Source organism: Neophocaena asiaeorientalis, unplaced genomic scaffold, assembly GCF_003031525.2.
Source record: "Neophocaena asiaeorientalis asiaeorientalis breed wild unplaced genomic scaffold, Neophocaena_asiaeorientalis_V1.1 scaffold360, whole genome shotgun sequence".
In the NCBI taxonomy this organism is placed as follows: domain Eukaryota; kingdom Metazoa; phylum Chordata; class Mammalia; order Artiodactyla; family Phocoenidae; genus Neophocaena; species Neophocaena asiaeorientalis.
The window spans coordinates 8,808-29,481 of record NW_020174485.1 but is presented as its reverse complement, the minus strand read 5'-3'; the positions used below and the strand labels follow the sequence as shown (position 1 = coordinate 29,481).

General features: G+C 40.1%; 1 protein-coding gene across 1 annotated transcript in view; it reads right to left on the bottom strand.

Annotated features, from left to right (window-relative positions):
• ARHGEF9 (Cdc42 guanine nucleotide exchange factor 9) overlaps window positions 1–1,230 on the bottom strand; it is a 353,894-nt gene extending 352,664 nt beyond the window's left edge. Inside the window, exon 1 of the mRNA XM_024757237.1 lies at window positions 1,170–1,230. Within this exon, the coding sequence (XP_024613005.1) occupies window positions 1,170–1,218 (49 nt within the window). The 5' untranslated portion in view covers window positions 1,219–1,230. The remainder of the gene's footprint in view (window positions 1–1,169) is intronic.
• Window positions 1,231–20,674: the final 19,444 nt, after the last annotated feature.

Here is a 20,674-nt window from a genome sequence, read left to right as displayed (position 1 = left end):
TCCTAGCTTTTACAGTGAAGGATTATCTCCCTTCAGAATTCTTCACTCTTTCCTTTTACCATCTCCCTGGCCTCTGGGGATTTCTGAGAGATGATGCTACAAAAGACCCAAGCATGCAATTTCTTTGCCTCCTACCTTCCTGGAATTCTGGCAAGGAATTGCAGGGTGGAAGTAAGCTCCAAGTCAAAGCATCCCACATGTCCTCCACACATGGAGTAAGGAGAATAAAAGAGAAAAGTAGTGTCACGTCCAGAGAAGCTACAGACTTTGGGGTTGAGGGAAACTTTGGGTCATGAGGAAGTGGGATCAAGGTTCCCAGAGCTTGTAGACACTATAGAAAACTTTGGAAAGGAATGTTGCGAGGTCTTGTGTGTCCTTAGCATTCTTGCAAAATATGTTGCTATATAAAGGACTGGGGGTGGGGCCTGTTAGGGGACTGTTAGTGTGTGGTCTAAGGTCCATGTGTAAGAGAGCATTGATTCTCCCATTTGTAGCAGATGATGAAGCTTTACTTGTGAGTGACAAGAGTCTTGCAGGCAGGGCCAGTGAGCTGAGTTAGAAAGGATGTACCCTGAAGCTCTGGGAGGTAACTGAGGTGTTGATTGGGGGAATTCTCTGCGTTTTGAGTGAGGTAAATGAAGCTGCCTTGAGCCTTGAAGGGCTTTCCATGGTCAGTGGTCAGTGAAGAGGGGAAGGACCTGGGACCCACAGAGAGTAAGTCTAAGTAAGATGCAAGAGAGAGGGGGCTAGAATGACCTCATGGGAGGTGGAAATAATGGGACTGGTCCATTTGAGGCCAGGAGGAGGGTGTATATCATTGTGAAAAGGATGAAGAGGAGGAACTAGAGTTTATGAGACCTGGAAAGTATTGGGTACACAGGTCCTGGGGGAAAAATGAGGCTTTGAGAAGATGGGATATTTGAGTGCATTGAGATAAAAAGCCCTCGAATAAGGATATTTGCATTTTATTGATAAAAGAAGAACATGGAGAGTGAAAATCTACACCCAGGCATTGCTAACAGTGAATTTTCAAGTGACAATAAGGAAGAGTACTAGGGAACTGGGAGGAAGGATTGTAGAGGAAGTAGGGTAAATGTCAACACAATCTGTCTATGCATGAGGCCTGCCTGGCATGTCCCACCTCAGAAACAACGGCATAAAAAGCATACCTGTGCAAAGCTTCCTGGGTCTCCTCCAGCCCACTTGATCCAGCTCCATGGGGATCCTCTGTGAAATGGGCAGAGAGTGGCATTTTTCCAGAAGGATTTTGAGTGGTGAAGTTCTTGGTGATGGTTCAGCTGGGGGAAAGAAAGCCTGCAAAGAAAACTAATCAGGATCAGTTACTCAATGGGGGTGGTGAGTGGGCCAACACTTGGCTTAAACAGCAGGACTTCCAATTTGAAATATCATCTAGTCCAGCCACCAAATTCAGGCAGGATTACCATGTATCATCAGTAAATGCAAGCAAAGATCCAACTACCAAGAACCTAAAAGACATCAGGCAGTGGAGAAAAGGAAAATAAAGCAACTGATTCAAAGAAAATAGCTTCTATTTGTCTTTCCTTTCTTGGGCATTTTTTGTGTGTTTGGTTAGTATTGGGATGGAGAAAGTGAGAATTCTGCATCTGCTATAGACTTTAACCTTTATTCAGTGTGAGACCTGGGCAAGTTAATTCATCTCTCTGAGTCTCAGTTTCCTCATCTGCATAAAAGGGATTGTGATAATACCTGCCTTGCAGAGTTACTAGGATCAAGAAATGAGATAATGCACATAAAGCACATAGCAAAGTACTTTAAAAAAAGAGAAAGTATATGTGTGAAAATATAAGAATGAGAAAGAGAGAGAAGGAGAGGGAGAGAGAGAGAGAGAAAGAGAGAGAGCGAGAGAGAGAGAGAGAGAGAGAGAGAGAGAGAGACTGATTGTGAGAGAAACCTTCTCTTGCCAGAAGCACATCTTAGCTAAGACCAAGTCCAAGTCCTCTCCTTTGATATCAACATAACCAGCTGTTTTCATCCCCAATCCTTTCTTTTCCAAAATCCTGACCTCCAAGTGGTAAAAGAGGGAAGTAACTAACATCTGTGAAATATCTGTATAGCATCTGTTATGTATCAGATACCCTGCTGAGTATATTTATGCATACTATCTCATTCAGTCTTCACAACTACTCTGTAAGGTAGATAGTAGCCCATTTTACAGTAAGGGAACTAAAGGTCAGAAAGAAAAAATGAGTTACCCAGGGTCACACAACTAGTAAATGGTAGGTCTATCTAACTACAGACCAGAAAAGATAAAAAATAATTCCTGGGGCTACATTCTTCAAGTTCCTCCTCAATACTCCTAAGTCACAACAAACATAATACAGGTTTCTTCCACCTGTATTATTCATCCCTAAAGGGATTGGATGTGGAGAGAAGTTAACAGTTTGGATGGCACAGTGTAAAAACTAATAAACCAAAACTTCAATTAAAAAGAGGCCAGAGATCAGAACGGGGAGCTCTTAGGACCTGTGATGATAGCAGAGCCCAACAGGAAGAAGAGTCCTTTCCTAGCAAGGACTAAGCCAATGAAAAGCCATGGATTCTTTGTTTACTAATACCCTCCCAACTTCCTTTTCATCTCTATGAAAGTGTTCTCCTTCTCTTGCTGTACAGGAACTTGTACTTGGCTTGCCATTGTTACAGACCCCAAATTGCAATTCTCTGCTGATCCAGAATAAACCCATCTTTGATGGAGAAATATCTGGCAGTATTTTTATTTCAGGACATTTTGGTGGCCTAAACAGGGACCAGAGAAGACCACTAACAGCAATGGGGTTGGTGAGAAAACAGGTGTGGTGCCCACAATTGAGCCTACACTCATTCACTGCTTTCTCCCCAACCCTGGAGTTTGAAAGTTTGTCTTTCTCCTGGATCTGAGCTCTTTGTGTTTGAGGCTTTCCAGGCTTCATTTGGGATCTATTTTAAGGTTTCATCTTTCTGGTTAAGACCTGGTTCTGTATACAAGTATTTGGCAATTTGGTCTGATTTTAAGATCAGATTGTTTAAAGAGAAACTGGTTAAAAAGGCCTTCAGCCCAATTCCTCCAGAAAAAGGAGCTGCTTCTCTGAAACTGTAATGGTTTTTTTAGCTTTCAGCCTATTACTTTGGAACAGGGGCTGTTATCTGGAAACTGGATGAAAAAGCCTTTGGCCTGGCTCCTCTGGGACCAAGCTGTTTCCTTAGAATTGGCTGGTATTCAAGCTTGCAAGCTGTTTGGATTGAGCTGTTGGTGCTGTAAGCCATTTGAACTGTTTGAAAATTGTCTTTTACTCTACAGAAAAGCCTCAAATAAATGGGATCCTAAGTATTTTGAGGGCACCCTCCATTACAGGGACTCCGGCAATTTTATGTTTTAAAACTGCGGTCCTTCCTCATGTACATTTCTAACTAAATGGGCCAACCTGACCAAAGGCAATTTAGAATACCAATGGCCATTATGGGAAACGTTTGAAATCCCCAAACTTAATTTCCTTAAAACCAAATTGGACTACAATAGCCCAAAATTTTCCAGAACTGAGTGGAATGCTTATTTTGGTTGGTATTTTGAGGTTTCCCAACATTATCAGGAATCTACAATTGCCTCTGTGGAAAATAATAATTTAAGATGAACTGAGGCAAACAAATGATTAAAGAAAGATAAAATGGCTCCCAAAGCCTCAGGTTCTTCTTCCTTGGCTTCTTTGACTCAGGGTTGGCCTCTGATGCCATCTTTTCTCTGTCTCTCCCTCCACTTCTCATGGACAGACTCCATATTCAGCAACATCTTCCTCCTTCCCTTCTACACAGTCCACACCTCCTCTATACCTTCAATTCCCCCATAGTAATTCCCTCACCAAACTTTCATTTTTCTCTAAAACTTTCCCCACACCCCTTTCCTCTGAACTTGTCAGAACCTGTCCCTTTAAGATTAAACTTTCTGAGGATCCAGAAGCTAGACCTTTAATTTCTTATATTGCCTGGACTAAAGGTGAACTACAAGCCATAGTCAAAGATTTTTCCCAAAGTAACTGAAGAGCCTCACAGACTTGCTGAGGAATTTAATATAGTCATTTAAACTTATCAACCTGGTTTTCCTGATTTCCATCAGCTAGTTTATATGCTTGTCAGTGAAGACCAGCCTGGCATTTGATGAAAACCACTAATTGGGAATATCCTGAAAGGTCTCTACAATTACAACTGGGAGACAAGCCCACTAACTTATATGATCAGGCTTGAGCAAACACTAGGCAACCTCACTGGGCAATTCCTAGAGCTTTTCCAAAGCCTATTGATTAGAACACAATTCAGGCTTGCACACAAACATCTGATGAACTTGTTCATGAGATTATTTTTAAAGAAAATTCTGGCCTTCCTTGAGACGTTGAATTCACCAGGTAGCTCTTAACACCCTGTTTTTTAATGGACTGAACTGGGACATTTCCCTTCTAGGAAAAAGAACCAGAATGGAATGGGAAACTATGTCCACTCCAGATTTAGTTAACCTGACAAACCAACTCTCTAATACTCTAGATGAGCCACCTCCAAGGAAAACTGTCTAAATTCTTAATCATCAACTCCAACAAATGAAGGGTCCTAAATGAAACCTAAACCCTCCTAAACATTTTCTCATTAGTTCCTCCACCTCTACCCATTTATTAGGCTGAGAGTTCTTAGAGAAGCATCATGTCAGAATTTCTTTCTCCCAAAAGGGGGAAATAATTCTAGAATTTGACAATAGTCATAAAGTAACAAACAAGATGAATTAAATGACACTTTGACATCTTTTATTTGTTCCGTTTTTTACAGTACTAGAGCTGATTCTGGAAACACTGATCATTTGTCCCTCTTGAATCAGCCACTACATTCCTTATGGACAAAATTTCCAACTGATTGGCAAAATTCACAGTGCACCTCCCATCTAGCTTCAAATAGATACTTCAAAACCTCTTCTCAGAATTAATCAATCACCTATAAATAAAGAAGCCCTTCAAGGCATAACGCCCATAATGGAACATTATAAGTCTCAAGGCCTCATTATCCCTTGTACTAGCTCCTGTAACACTCTCATTTTAATGGTAAGAAGACCTAAGGTCCGAGCGTGGAGGTTTGTCCAGCAATAAATAACATTGTTATTCCCTGACACCCTGTTGTTTCTAATCTTCATAGTTTACTACATCCATTCCCACTGGAAGCTAATTCTTGACTGTAATTGATTTATGCAGTGCATTCTTTAGTATTCTAGTTGATGAAGCTAGCCAATGCCTTTTTGCCTTCATTTGGGAAGAAAAACAACTCACCTGGACAATAATGCATCAGGGTTTTCTGAGAATGCTTATTTGTCACAAATCCTAAAGGCTGGTCTGGGTGATATAAAGTTCCCTAGAGTTTTGACTTTGTTGCAATGTATAAATAATTTGCTTCTTTGGTCTCCTTCTCAAGCCTCCTCACAGGAAGACAACATCCACTTGCTAAAGCTTTTAGCCTTAAAGGGACATAAGGCTGACAAAGAAAAACTGGAGTTTGCCCAAACCCAAGTTCAATACTTAGGACATCTGATACCAGAACAAGGGCTACACCTAGATCACAATAGATTTCATGGCATCCTAAGCTTCCCCAAACCCAAAACTAAGCACAAACTGTGAGGTTTTCTCTAGTTTGTAGGTTATTGCCCAAATTGGATTCAAATTTCTCTCTTATGGCCAAGCCTCTATATGTTTTACTCAATAATAACAACCCAGGACCCAGTTTTATGGGAAAAGTAAGACCACATAGACTTCAAGGCCTTAAAGATGAGTTTGATGAATCCAACTGCCCTTGGCCATCCCAATGATCAGATTCCCTTTTTTCTTTTTACATATGAAAAGGAAGGGAATGCCCTTAGGGTGCTCATTCAAAAACCTGGGGACCACCATTGACCCATAGGGTATTATAGCTAGCGACTGGACCCTGTGACATGGGGATAACCTCTTTGCCTTAGAGCCATTATGGCCCAAACCACTTTTGAACATGGCTACAGAGAAAATCGTTGTGAGATCCCCTTTAACCATTTTTGTACCTCATGAGTAGAAGCTCTCCTGAATGTTCATCACACTCAAATTTCTCAGTCAGTCGCCTCACCTCCTATGAAAACCTTTTGTTAACAGCTCCTCATATAACTCTATTACACTGTGATAACTTTAACCCAGCTACTCTTCTGTCCTCTGTCACAGATGAAGTCCCTTACAACAGTTTAACTGATGCCTTGTGAGACTTTATAGGAAATTCCCTTTGGGTAAGAGTGACTTCTCATGTTTCACTGATGGCTCTTATTTAAAAGGTAACAATGGGTGTGCTATTACAACTCCTTTTGATGTTGATGAGGCAGCATCTTTCCCTTTGGCTACTTTGGCCCAACAGGTTGAATTATATTCTCTTACATGAGGGGATTGTACTTTAGCCAAGGACAAAAATGCCAATATTTATACTGATAGTAGATATGCTTCTGGAGTAGCTCATTATTTTGAAATGCTGTGGAAGCAGCGTGGCTTCCTTATTTCCAGTGGAAATAAAATTTAAAATATCTCCCACAGAAAATGGCCCTTATGTTCAGGAATCACTGAATGCAATACCTTTACTGCCTCTTTAGCTATTATTAAGATTCTGGGGCATAGTTCTAAACTTTACTCTTTAGAAGCTAAGTGAAATTACCTTTTTGATATTTCCACTGGGAATGTTGCCCTTAAGGGGACCAACAGCATCTGAACGACGGTCATTGTCCAAAGGTATATTTACCCAAACAATAACTTAGAAAAATTGGCTAGAGAAGCCTAACAATTGGCCAGAGAAAAAGAAAAACAAGTTTGGAGATTCAACAGTTGTTGATTGCTAAAAAGAGAAAGCTCTCTTTTAGACCAAATAACAACCCAATCCTACCGGACACTCTAAAATTCCCACCCCTCACCACTGTACATACATTAAACCATTGATCTACTGACAAAATGATAGCCTTCATGAATCAATATTAGTAGGTAAACATTAACAAGGCCACAAAAAGTACCTACTCACCTGTCTCACTTGTCCAAAATACAACCCAGTGAAGCCTGTTCATACTCTCCCAGACATTTTAAACTGTCAAATGGACCATTTGAGTTCTGGCAGATGGATTTCATACAATATCCTCCATCTCGTGGTATAAATATGTTTTAGTCATGGCCTGTATGTTTTCACAATGGACTAAAGCTTTCCCTTGCAGACAGTCTACTGCCTCTCCTATGTCTGAAGTCCTTTTGGAAAAGATTATCCATACCTGGGGAACTCCTCTCAAACATCATAGTGATTGAGGAACCCATTTTGCTGGCCAGTAACTTCGACAAGTCTGTGCTGTTTGGCTGGTTTTACAACAGTTTCACTGTGCTTACCACCCTCAATCCTCTGTTTTAGTCAAAAGCACCAACAGCATTATTAAGACTAGGCAAAATTTGTAGAAGCCTTCCAAATACCTTGGCCAAAAGGGTGGCCCTTTGTCCTTCTAAATCTCAAATCCACCCCTTTTGGAACTCATAAATTCTCACCCTTTGAGACAATCACAGGACACCAATGCACTTGGTTCCTGCATCTTTTGAACTACAAGTGATAAAAGGAGACATACTCCAATATTGCAAAGGCCTAATTTCTTCCATTAAAAATAACCATGTTTCGGTAGAGCAATCTTTTCACAGTGCACTCTTGGGAGATGAAAACCTTAAGCATCACATCTTACAACCTGGAGATTTTGTCTATTGGAAAAGCCACCTCCAGAAGAACTCTCTTTAACCTCACTGGAGAGGCCCCTATCAGGTATAGTCCTCGTGCCACCAAACTCCAAGGTACAAACTCTTGGATTCACATGACACACCTGAAGAAAGCACCAAACCCTGACTGGACCTGTTGACCTGAAAGTAAAGAATTCCCAGAATTGAAGCAAATGGCATATGATGAGACAACTTTCCCAAGATATTCAGACCAGGACTGTTGGAAATTTGCCGCCAAACCTTTGATTATAACATAAGGCTTCAAATGACCAGCCATGTCTATGATCTTCATAACATATGGACTTTAAATAAACAGTGTGAGTTCTCCCTTCTACTCCTTTTTGTACTGGAATGTGCCCATGATAGGTTTCCAGTTTGTACACTTTCCCTCCAACGTGAGAGACACTACACCCAGGAAAGATCCTTCCTGGCATTGAGGGACAAACAGCCACTGAAACTAGAAAACCTGATTCTTGATCAGTGATGCTTTCAGAGAAAGAGCTTGATCAAAAGGGAAAAATGTAAAAAAAACAAAATAGTAAACAGAAACTTCAGTTAGATAGAATTAAGGGACCAGAAAGAGGAGCTCTCATGCCCTGTAATGATAGTGAAACTGAGCAGGCTGTGTAGGGCCCTAATCCTCTGTGTCCCTGCTTATTTTTTATTTACTTATTTGGTCATGCAGCATGGCATATGAGATGTAGAATCTTAGTTCCCTAATGAGGGATTGAACCCATGCCCCCTGCAGTGGAAGTGTGAAGTCTTAACTGGACCGCCAGGGAACTTTCCCTCCCTACTTATTTTTGATTGGGAAATGAGGCTATGTAAATACACTGTGACTTCCTAGGCCCTCCATATGGAACAAAGAACAGGCCCTAGCTGGTAAGTTTGGGGGTAAAGAATGGAGAAACAAAGATAGGACAGTCAGCCAGAAAAGTAGCTATAACTTAATAAATCAGTCACAAAGGTAAAGATAAGTCGGATGCACATTCATAAGTTGCTTTGAGGAAGTTGACTGCGTGCTAATCACAAGCATGCAGCCCACAGACCAGTTGAAGCCAGAAAGTTGATGACATTGACTCCCGAAATACTACTTTGTTACCTCACCAACAACCAATCAGAAGGATGTCCACAAGTTGATCAAGCACCCTGTGACCGCATCCCTCACATTGCTTTTGAAAACCCTTCCCCCTTTGAAAGCCATTAGGAGTTCAGTTCTTTTGAGCATGAGCTGCCAGTTCTCCTTGCTTGGCACCTGTAATAAATGCTATATTTCCTTCACCACAACCCACTGTCAGTAGATTGGCTTTGCTGCCCGTCAGGTGAGTGGGCCCAAGTTTGGTTTGGTAACAATAGCAAAGCTCAAAAGGAAGGAGAAAGACTCCTCTTCTTTCCTGGCAAGGGCTCAGCCAATGAAAAGCCATGGACTCTTTGTTTACTATAGCCCTCCCAACTTCCTTTTCTCCTGTACAAAAATGTTCTCCTTCCCTTTCCATGAAGGGACCTGCACATGGCTTGCCAGGGTTGCAGACCATGAATTGCATTTCTCTGCTGATTGGAAATAAACCCATCTTTTCTGGAGAAATATCTGGTAGTCTATTTGTTTTAGGACAACTCAGGTAAGGTTCTCTGCCAAATTGGTAACCCAATTTCCAAGGGCTGAGACAAGTTACTGAAGTCAGTTCCTTCTTATGCACAGTAAAATCACTGGGTAGTACTGAAAATAGAGCAGTAGAAGGTACAAGTGACTGTACTGAATCTGTATTAATAGTGAGACATATCAAGGTTGCTTTGTAAAATTCTTCTTAATCCTAACTTACTAACTCTGTCTCCTAGATCCATAAACTGTTAGAGAAGAAGGCTTCTTATAGTCATATAATCTAATTCCCTCATTAAACAGATGGAAGAAAAAACTGAGGACCAGCAATGGAAGAGACTGGATCATTGAATTATTTTGATTCTAGATAGAGGGAAGGGGAGATACCTACAGAGCATGCAGTCAAGCTCTACACTAAGATTTTGGGGATACTTGTTCCTAAATCCTTTTTACTCTATATGACCTGAACATCTCCACCTCATTGGTCACAATGGTGACAGTCCACTAATTTCAACATCATTGTGGGGGTAGGGGTTCACCATTCTTTGTGAGGATGAAAACAGACCTACATATGAATTAGCCTAATCAGATTGCTTTCTAGACTGTACCTGGGGCCAGACCTATAGTTTGAGGGACATAAGATTTGTTAGGGTTGCCATAACAAATCACCACAAACTGGGTGGCTTAAAACAACCAGAATTTCTTCTCTCACAGCTCTGATGGCTGGAAGTCTGAAATCAAGGTGTCAGCAGGGACATGCTCTCTATGAAATCTCTAGGGGAGAATATTTCTTTGCCTCCTACCTCCGGGTAACTCCCAGCAATCCTAGTCATTCCTTGGCTTGCAGGTACATCACTCCAACCTCTGCCTCCATCATCCCATGGCCTTCTTCCCTATGTCTTTGTGTTTGTGTTCAAATTTCTCTATTCTCATAAAAATATCAGTCATTGGATTAGGGCACAAACTAATCCAGTATGACCTCATTTTAACTTGATTACATCTACAAACACCTTATTCCCAAATAAGATCACAGTCACAGGTATTGGGGGTTAGGACTTGAAGATTTTGTGGGACACAATTCTACCCAATACAGGAGGACACAGCCTTCTGGAAACTGAACTTGGGATGATACCAGAACTAAACAGCTTTAAGCTTAGAGGGCAGGGGTAAGGGCCCCCAGACCTGTAAGAGGGTAAGAAAAGCAAGGTGGAAGGCAGCCAGCTGTACTTTGACAAAGGCATCCTGAATTAAGGTTACGTTATCTATAGCCTATAATGTCTTTAAGGAAAATATACTACCTGGTTCCCAAATTGGGGCTCCTATAGAATCAACTTCACAGTTTGGTGTGTTCAGAAACACCTTGATATGGTACTAATTTTGGACTTTCCTCTTCTTTTATCAAGTGTCCTCGAGGGTCTGGATAGCAGAACCCACAAGCAGGGGGGCAACCTTGCTCACTCAAAGAGTGCCCTGCCCACCCCTCCATATATATATATATATATATATATGGCTAACCTAAGAACTTCCTTAGTTTAAAACAAACAAAATAAACCAGCTTAGGAAGCTTCACCATAAAGGGTCTTACAGAGGTAAATAAAAACATTAGGATAATTAATGTTAATTAGGTTGATTAGGTTGATTAACAGGGATATAAGAAAAAACTGGGGAGAAAGCCTAGAGACTTCTTCCCAACAAGGTGGAAAGATTAAAATGACTCATCCCAAAAGGCTGAAGAAATCTTTAGATGGTTATTAAGTAAATGGATAAATAAAACAGATATTAATGGGATTAAAACAAAAGGTTCTGGGGCTTCCCTGGTGGCGCAGTGGTTAAGAATCCGCCTGCCAATGCAGGGACATGGGTTCGAGCCCTGGTCCGGGAAGATCCCACATGCTGCGGAGCAGCTAAGCCCGTGCACCACAACTACTGAGCCTGTGCTCTAGAGCCCATGTGCCACAACTACTGAAGCCCATGTGCCTAGAGCCCGTGCTCCGCAGCAAGAGAAGCCATCACAATGAGAAGCCCGTGCACTGCAAAGAGTAGCCTCCGCTCACCGCAACTAGAGAAAGCCCGTGCACAGCAACAAAAGACCCAACGCAGCCAAGATAAATAAATAATAAAATCAATAAATTAAAAAAAAAGGTTCTGAAGTTCTGTTACAATACTACATACAATAATACATAAGGTTGAAATGGCTAAAGGGACCCCCCATTGGTTCCTAATATTAAAGGGCCTCAAACAAGTCTGCTCTATTTACTTCAGTTTTATATAAATATAAGTATAAATATAATTTTCTTCCAGCTTTTTAAACATATATATATGTTTAAAAAGCTGGAAGAAAATTACACTGAGATAGCTGACCAACAATTGCTTAGGGCAACAGACCAATTAATCAATTTAAAAGACTGACAAAAGGGCCTGAGTCCCTTGGCTCAAATGCTCACTGGAGACCCCAGAGCCTTTTATACAAAAACAGATACAATGGTCAGGGGTTAAAAAGAAAGGTTTCTGTATTCCATGTAAAACCAAGGCTAGTTGATAGGATCCTAATGGCAACTAAAGTTAAAGCTACGGAAGTTGATAGAATTGAGATGAAAGTTTATATAGGGGGGACCTTGAAGATGGCGGAAGAGTAAGACACGGAGATCGCCTTTCTCCCCACGGATACACCAGAAATACATCTACACGTGGAACAACTCCTACAGAACACCTACTGAAGGCTGGCAGAAGACCTCAGACCTCCCAAAAGGCAAGAAACTCCCCATGTACTTGGGTAGGGCAAAAGAAAAAAATAAAAAACAGAGACAAAAGAATAAGGACGGCACCTGCACCAGTGGGAGGGAGCTGTGAAGGAGGAAAAGTTTCCACACACTAGGAAGCCCCTCCGTGGGCGGAGACTGCGGGAGGCGGAGGGGGGAGCTTCGGAACCGCGGAGTAGTGCACAGCGACGGGTGCAGAGGGCAAAGCAGGGAGATTCCTGCACAGAGGATCGTTGCCGACCGGCACTCACCAGCCCAAGAGGCTTGTCAGCTCACCCGCCAGGGCAGGTGGGGTAAGAGGGAAGACATATGGGAACATATGTATATGTATAACTGATTCACTTTGTTATAAAGCAGAAACTAGCACACCATTGTAAAGCAATTATACCCCATTAAAGATGTTTAAAAAAAAAAAAAAGAAAGTTTATATAAATTGGCATATTTAAATGGGCTTTATATAAGATGCTTACATCTCTTTTGCCTAACTATATTGTGAGATAGACGTTATGTCTCACTGGGGAATGCCTCCCCCACCAAGTATTATAAGACATGGCATATATATCTGCCCTTCAGGCAATATTAATTAAACATACTAAAAGAAACTAACAGGCTTACCTGAGCCCACACAATCTGATACAAAAACTGGAAGCTAATATGCAGAGGCTAATAAAAATAATAACAGAGAAATACAGATTCTTGCTCTGGGTTTAACCTGTGCATTCAGAAAGAGGGCCTTGTTGAATGCCTTGTGCAAATTTTCAGGGCATGATAAATTGAACCCTAAAGTTCTAGAACATAGGATCCTTGATTTTCAGTTTAGTTGGAAATCTTCTCACTTATATAAAAAAGTAAATTAAAGAAAATATAGTTGGGAAAATCAATCTTTGAATACTTCCTCCTTCACAGCTCCCTCCCACTGGTGCAGGTGCCGTCCTTATTCTTTTGTCTCTGTTTTTTATTTTTTTCTTTTGCCCTACCCAGGTACGTGGGGAGTTTCTTGCCTTTTGGGAGGTCTGAGGTCTTCTGCCAGCCTTCAGTAGGAGTTCTGTAGGAGTTGTTCCACGTGTGGATGTATTTCTGGTGTATCCGTGGGGAGGAAGGCGATCTCCGCGTCTTACTCTTCCGCCATCTTCAAGGTCCCCCGTCGAGAAATACAAATCTTAATAGTCTTTTCCACAAATAGTAAAGCCTTAGTCATCTGAGCAAGCAAATTTAACTTATTCCAACTTTTATAAACTACTAAGTTGATATTCTAATACCTTATTAATAACTGTTAAAGTGAAGCTATGAGTTCACTAGTTTTGCCTGTTTATACATCTGTGTGCATATTATACATATGATATGTCTTACCGCCAGATAATATCATCAAAATTAAATTTATAAAAGAGCTCTATTTGACTTAAGAATAAGCGCTTACAAATTAAATATTTCTAAATACAAAGAAGACTGACCAAAATGAATTTCAGTTTCACTTAATGTAGGAAATATTCAATAATTAAATTAATATCTAGTATTAAAGCTAGCTTAAGCTTGTCGGTTTAATCAATACAGACATGTCTTACTTTTAGTGTACCTAGGTTTACTGAATGTCAATAAGTTCATGTTATTTCTATTGCAGAGTTTGTCAGCAAGAAAAAAAAATAACTTGCTATGATGATATTTTCCTAAGTTTTAAAATAAAGGTAAATGAGCTATGAGTTTTCAGGTGAACTCTTTAGGAATAATTATGTTTTGGTTATGCCTATCTAAAATAGTTTTCTCCAGAGTTTTGGTAACTTGAAACTTTTCAGTTTTGTTAAGTAAAATTATAGGATTCATTAAATATCCAGGTCATTTCAAATAAGATAAAATACTGGAACATTTAGTGCTAAAGAAATCTAAGTTTACCTATTTTTGTCTCCTTATGAGAGGGAAACTAGAGATATTTGGGTGTATTAGACATGTCTTGTACCACATTGAGGAAAGAAATTATGCTATGTGAAGATGGATGTTTCTAGAGGTTATGGAATGTTCTTAAGTTTGGCAATCAGAAAATGCTGGTGTGACAGAATTCACAATTATTTGCTTGTCAGTTTTCACTAAAGATTAATAATTTAAGTGTTAAAATTGTAAAATACGTAATTAAAGCTACTGGGATAGCATGCAAGGAAAGTAGGATGTGTATTTTCAGCAAAAGATGGTACGAAGAATGGAAATGCATTTTGTTTAGGGGAAGAAAGTCATGTTTTCCTAAAGCTGGCTGTTTTTGGAAGGGAAAGAAAACGGATAAACTAATATAGATACAAAAAGTTATGGGAGGTTTGTAAAATGGGAGCACTGAGATAAGAGCTTTGTACAAAGTCAGGCTGGGATTAGATTAAGTTTAACTAGGTAATTAAATTTTGTTATTGAAGGTGGACTGGTGCAAGACTATAGAGTTTGGTTTTCTTTGTTAAGAGGACAAAGTTTTCTTGGAATGTTGAGCTACTTTTGATAACAGATTGTGAGTTTCCTTGCCTTCTAAATGATCTGCATCTACATTAAAATCTTTTATTGTCAGTTCAGTTGAATAAGTAAGTACTGTTTCATAGTGGCCTATGATCCTTTCTTTTTTTAAATTTTTTATTGGAGTATAGTTGACTCACAATATTGTGTTAGTTTCATGTGTACAGCAAAGTGAATCAGTTATACACATACATATATCCACTCTTTATTTATTTATTTATTTATTTATTTAATTTTTTGGCCATGCTATGGATCTTAGTTCCCCAACCAGGGATGGAACTTGCACCCCTGCAGTGGAAGTGCATAGTCTTAACAACTGGATCACCAGGGAATTCGCTCCACTCTTTTTTAGATTATTTTCCCCTATAGACCATTACAGAGTATTGAGTAGAGTTCCCTGTGCTATAAGTAGATTTTTACTAGTTATCTATTCTATGATCTTATTTGACCAAGTGTGTTAAAACCTTTTAATATCTTTGACAAACTTCCCCAAGTCAAATTCTAAATAAAGTTCTTTTGACCTCCAGCTAACTTTGGGATGCTTCAAAAGTCCCCTGAAATATCCCAAAGAGAGATACTAAACTAATTAGATTTGTTTGGTATGTTAAATTACATGGGAAACATTGTCTAATAAGTGGTGATAAAATCTTCTTAGTTATATTGTATGGGTAAATGTCATTAATATAGATATTTCAAAAGTTGTATGGAATTCCTAAAAATCTGATATGTCCTGGTATAATGTTATCAGTTATAATTCTAGTTATCTTAAAATGTTGTATGTCACAGAATTATCCAATTTTCTTGTAAATTGCATTATAATCAGATCTTTAGCCATTTTAAGTCTTTTGTCATTTATAGACAATCATTGTTTTACTCTGATGCTTTTACAAAATGAAGATCTTCAAGAAGATTCATAAAAAGGACTTTTTGACAAATATAAGTTTCTGATGACTTTTACATGATATCATTAAGCTGGGTAAGAAATTATAAAACTCTAATGGAAAATCTGATGACTTCATCCAGATCAACACGAATTAATTACATGGGATTGAATGAACTGATAAATATGATTTATAATTTTATGACTCTTTTTCTGAAATATACTGGCCTTTAATCTTTGTTTTCCATAAAACCTTTCCTCTTATGCTAACTATGACCTACAACAAATCGATAAAGTATACTTTTGTAAATAAAGATGAAACATTTACTTTTTTCTCTAGAAAACTTTTATCCCTCTAGAATTTGGCTTCTCCAGCTGGCTCACACATGGAGTTGATAGTTTATTGAGACCAGATTACAACCAGTTATGCTAATTATTGTTTAAATGTGTTCTTTCTTGATGTTTTCAAATTATTTATATCTTGTGCCTCTCTCTGCTGCACTATGACAGTTATTAGCTGTATTACTTATATCCTGTCTATTTTATAAGATTGCTGTCTCTTGCATTTCCCAATGTGTAACCAGGGACAAAATTAATGATGGCTAAATATCTTGAGGCAATTGATCATATGTATAACTCTACATAAAATAATTGTAATACTGCAATTCCAGATATGGGAAGAAGCAACAAAGAAAAACGTTTCCTGGATCATAACAGACTAATAAAAGAAGCAATCCAGAGAATTTTAGATTATCAACAGGGCCTAATCCAAAATAGATAGGATTAGTGATAGGTGCATTGAATGGCCTATCAATAGAATCCTTGTCTTATCTAGCAATGAGCCTTCCTAGAGACCAGGGACAAAATTGGTCATGAGATGCCTCCCAAATGTTGGTTGAATTTATGATCAAGAGGAGGCACTGTGGACAAGGAATGTTGCCTGCCACTGCAGTAAACAAAGAAGGTTGAGGTCATAAAGCCATCAGCCACTACAGCTGCCCCCCAGTGGTAATTCACGGTGGAGAAAAATAGGATACTGACTCTAGGTAGTTAAGATGCATATCAAAGGAATGGTTTAAATAAGTCCAGACTCTTGCATCTTCCCATACATACAGAAGCACTAAAATCATTAACTTGAGATGTTTGTTTTTTGTGATTAGCAGTAATCTTTTGATGTTCGACTACATGTTTGTTTTTTCAGCAAAAACTCCCATACATACTGGCCCCTTCCTTACTTCTTTTGAAGTTCCTCAGAGCTATCTGGGAGCTATAGTTCTCCATAAGGCCACCAAATAAAACATAATTCTCAACTTTTAGATTATGCATTTTTTCAGTTGACAAGCCAGAACTTCAATAATAGTCATATTGTCTCCACCTTCAATATTTTGTTTCTCATATATCATGCCTCAAGTTCCTTGTCTGTCATATGAAAATAATGATAATTATAATTCATTTTGCAATCAATTTATATATGGGAAAGCTCTCTGCAAAGTATAAAGTCCTGTACAAATCTAAAGAATGCTTATCTTTCTCCCGCTTCCTTCTTCAATTTGTATTCCACTAATCCTCACTAAGGTGTTAACTAATGACAAGCTTGAGGTACAGTCCATTCCTGTTACATTTGTTTTTAATAACTAATGCAAATAGCTAACATTTATTGTGCAATGACTCTTGGCCAGGCACTACTATAAGCACTTATATGTATGTACTCATTTCATCTTCACAAAACCCCTATAAAGTAGGTATTATTATCATTCTCATTTTAAAGATAGTCCCTGGCTCAGAGGGTAGCTGTGTGATGAAATGAGTTCATACATGTAAAGTGCTGAGAACAGTGCCTGGGCACATAACAAGCACTGTGTAAATGTTAGCTATAATTATTAATATTATTCTCCTCGTTTTCCTAATGCAAGGAGTGAGACACAGAGAAGTTTCAGTCCCCTTGATAAACTCCCCAAATCAAAGACTCTGAAGAGATCCCATCACTGCATTTTTTTATGAATTAATTAATTAATTAATTTTATTTTTGGCTGCATTGGGTCTTTGTTGGTGCGCGTGGGGTTTTCTCTAGCTGCGGCGAGCGGGGGCTACTCTTTGTTGCGGTGCGTGGGCTTCTCATTGCGGTGGCTTCTCTTGTTGTGGAACACGGGCTCTAGGCATGTGGGCTTCAATAGTTGTGGCTTTCAGGCTCTGGAGCCCAGGCTCAGTAGTTGTGGTGCACGGGCTTAGTTGCTCCACGGCATGTGGGATCTTCCTGGACCAGGGTTCAAACCTGTGTCCCCTGCATTGGTAGGCAGATTCTCAAGCACTGCACCACCAGGGAAGCCTCCCATCCCTGCATTCTGACATCAACCCCTTGAAGCTGCACCTCGTCATCCTGGGGTACAAGAACAGCCCCAGGCTGACCACAGCCAAATCTGGGCCGGTTGGCAGGGGTCACTTAGCTCTGTAGGGTTGGGTGAATAGACCTCAAAAATGAAACACCCTGGAGGAAGCCAGCCAAAGCCCAATTTCCCTGGGAAACACAAAAGGACCTAAGCCATTCTGCACACAATGTTTTTCACCTCTATTTGCGTATAATGATCCACGGTTATCATGTGACCTTTGTTACCTAACATACCCGCGTCCCCTGCATCGGCAGGCGGACTCTCAACCACTGCGCCACCAGGGAAGCCCACAATGCATTGCTTTTATATCCATTATCTCAATTTAGCCTGTAGTGAACTTGAAAGTTGCCTGAGGGAAGGATGAGGATTTGGCAGATGAGGCTTCTAAAACCCAGAGCGAGAAAGGAGTTTGTCAGTAGAATTTGTGGCAGATCCTAGACTAGAACTCTCAGATCCTACTTGCCTTCCAGTTTCTGTGAGTCAGGGGAAATCCTGTCCCTGTGGGACCCAGTGTCCCCATCATCTGTAAAATAAAGTGATTGGATCAGATGGTCAACTGGACCCCTGACCTACATCAATGCTCCCTGGCATTCAGCTTTTCCACTCCACTTTCCTTATTCCTTGGAACCCAGTGCCTGTCTGGGATGGTGTTTACCACTCCAAGGAAAGATAGGAAACATCTCTGAGCAACTAGCAGAGGGCACAGGAAGCCTGCCAAGGAGAGCTAATCCAGAACAAACCACTGGGCAGCAAGAAGTTTCCCACTGGACTCAGAGAAACAATAGCTGAGAGGAAAGAACTAGAGAAAGGCAAGGAGGAAAGAGCCTCAGGAATTATCTGGTACAAATTCTCTGGGTCATATGGAGAAATTGAGGCCCAGAGAGGGGAAGGATCTGTCTTACGGTCACAAGCAAATTCAAGGGTATACATGACACTAGAAGCCAGTTTCCTGACCTCAGACACTTCCTTCAACTACCTTAAGCAGCTGCTGCTACAGTACTCTTAAATTGTTTTTCTGGCTGAACCTTGTTTACAATTATTAATAATTTACCAAACTTTAATAATGACAACAGCTACCACTTTGTGGAAGCCTACAATGTGTCACAAATGGTACTAGGCTAGGTACGCTGGCCATACAACAACATCCCCCTTAGGTAGGGAGTGCTTTGTCCCATTTTAAAGATGAGAGGGAAAATCCCACTCAAGCCTTTGTGACTCCAAAGCCTGTGCTTTTAAAGAACCTACAAGGCATCTCCATGTCCAGTCCACACAGCTACCTAGTGAGGTGCTGTACTCATCTGTGACCCTTTCCCTAGCGACTGGTAACATTGGACATGCAGTCCCCAACTGCAATTATAAGTTAATGGAATCATTAGGTATGCTTGCTTGTTTGCTTGCTTGATTGTTGGTCTTAAAACCACTGCAATAAAATTTACTCCTAATAATATTACACCAATTTTTAGATCCTTAAATTTTACCAAATATGATAAATATAGAAAGAGAATATTTGTAAACATATTAATGTTCTTCTTGGAAAAAGCAGGCTTATTGCTTCTGTCCTGCTGGGACCCAAGTTTTCTCAAGGTAGGATGCGAGAAATGACAGGATGGGTTGAGAACTACCAAGGTAGACCACCCCCATCACCACCACCAAGAAGAAGAATTTTAATTAACTACCCTTAAAAAATACTTCGCCCTAAAATTATCTGGAGAAACTATAGCATATCCCTTTATGAAGACAATCTTAAGTCTCAAAGACAGATAATCCCTTCTAGTACTTATCCTACATTCCTCTTACTACTTTTAGCACATTTCTTTTTGTCCATGAATGAGGGCATGCTAAGAACCTGCTTGTCATCATTCAAGTAAAATCCTATGAATACTATAGACAGCTAGACAAAAGCACCAGACTTGGAGTCAAAAGTGAGATTTGAATCCAAATTCTGTCACAATCTGTATGACTCTGGATAAGTCATTCAACCTCTCTCAGCTTGTTTATTCACTGGTAAAATGAGGATAATCACTCCTTCATCACAAGGTTACTTTAAGAATTAAATGAAAACAGTGTATGTGACAGCACCCTGACAGATGTTGGATATAAAGCTATCACTCAATGAATGCTGGGAGAAGGTTATTGGGCTGTCCTCTATCTATATTCTTCAGGTCAAACAACAGAATGTTGTTACCAGAAGGTGCCTAGAGATTTCCCAGACACCAAGAAAGCCCCCTCCCCTCCATAGGGAAACTGAGGTCCAACAAGATGAAAGGATTTGTCTCAAAGTCATATAGACAACGAAGTGCAGAACTGAGACACAAATCCAGGTCTCCTGACACTCAGTCCCAGAGGCTTTTCTTGACACCAGTCTCTGAAATCAGCTCCTGTTGGTGAGGGAGAAGAGGGTGACAAAACCAGGGAAATGTCCCACAGCTAAGGAAAATAGGAGACCATGGCTGTCTCAAGCATCATTAAATGTCCCTGGTCACTCTGCTGGCATTCCCAGAGCTTCGGTTTTTGTTCAAGGCTGAACTGAGGTGTGACTGCAGGCATTCAGCCCAAGGAAGAGACAAAAATTGCCTGAGGTTTTAGGATGAGTCAATTCCCAGACAGCTGACTGGTGGGAGCATTCCTTCCGGGACACTCCTGATGGAAGGTGGGGTAATGGGGAGGGCATAGGAGTTTAGCTGACTTCTGGGGTCCTGAATGTTTCAAATGGTGATTTGGAAATGTCAGCTCCCACCTTACCTGAGTACCTAGGACTCCAGTACAGGTCTTGCTAGCTT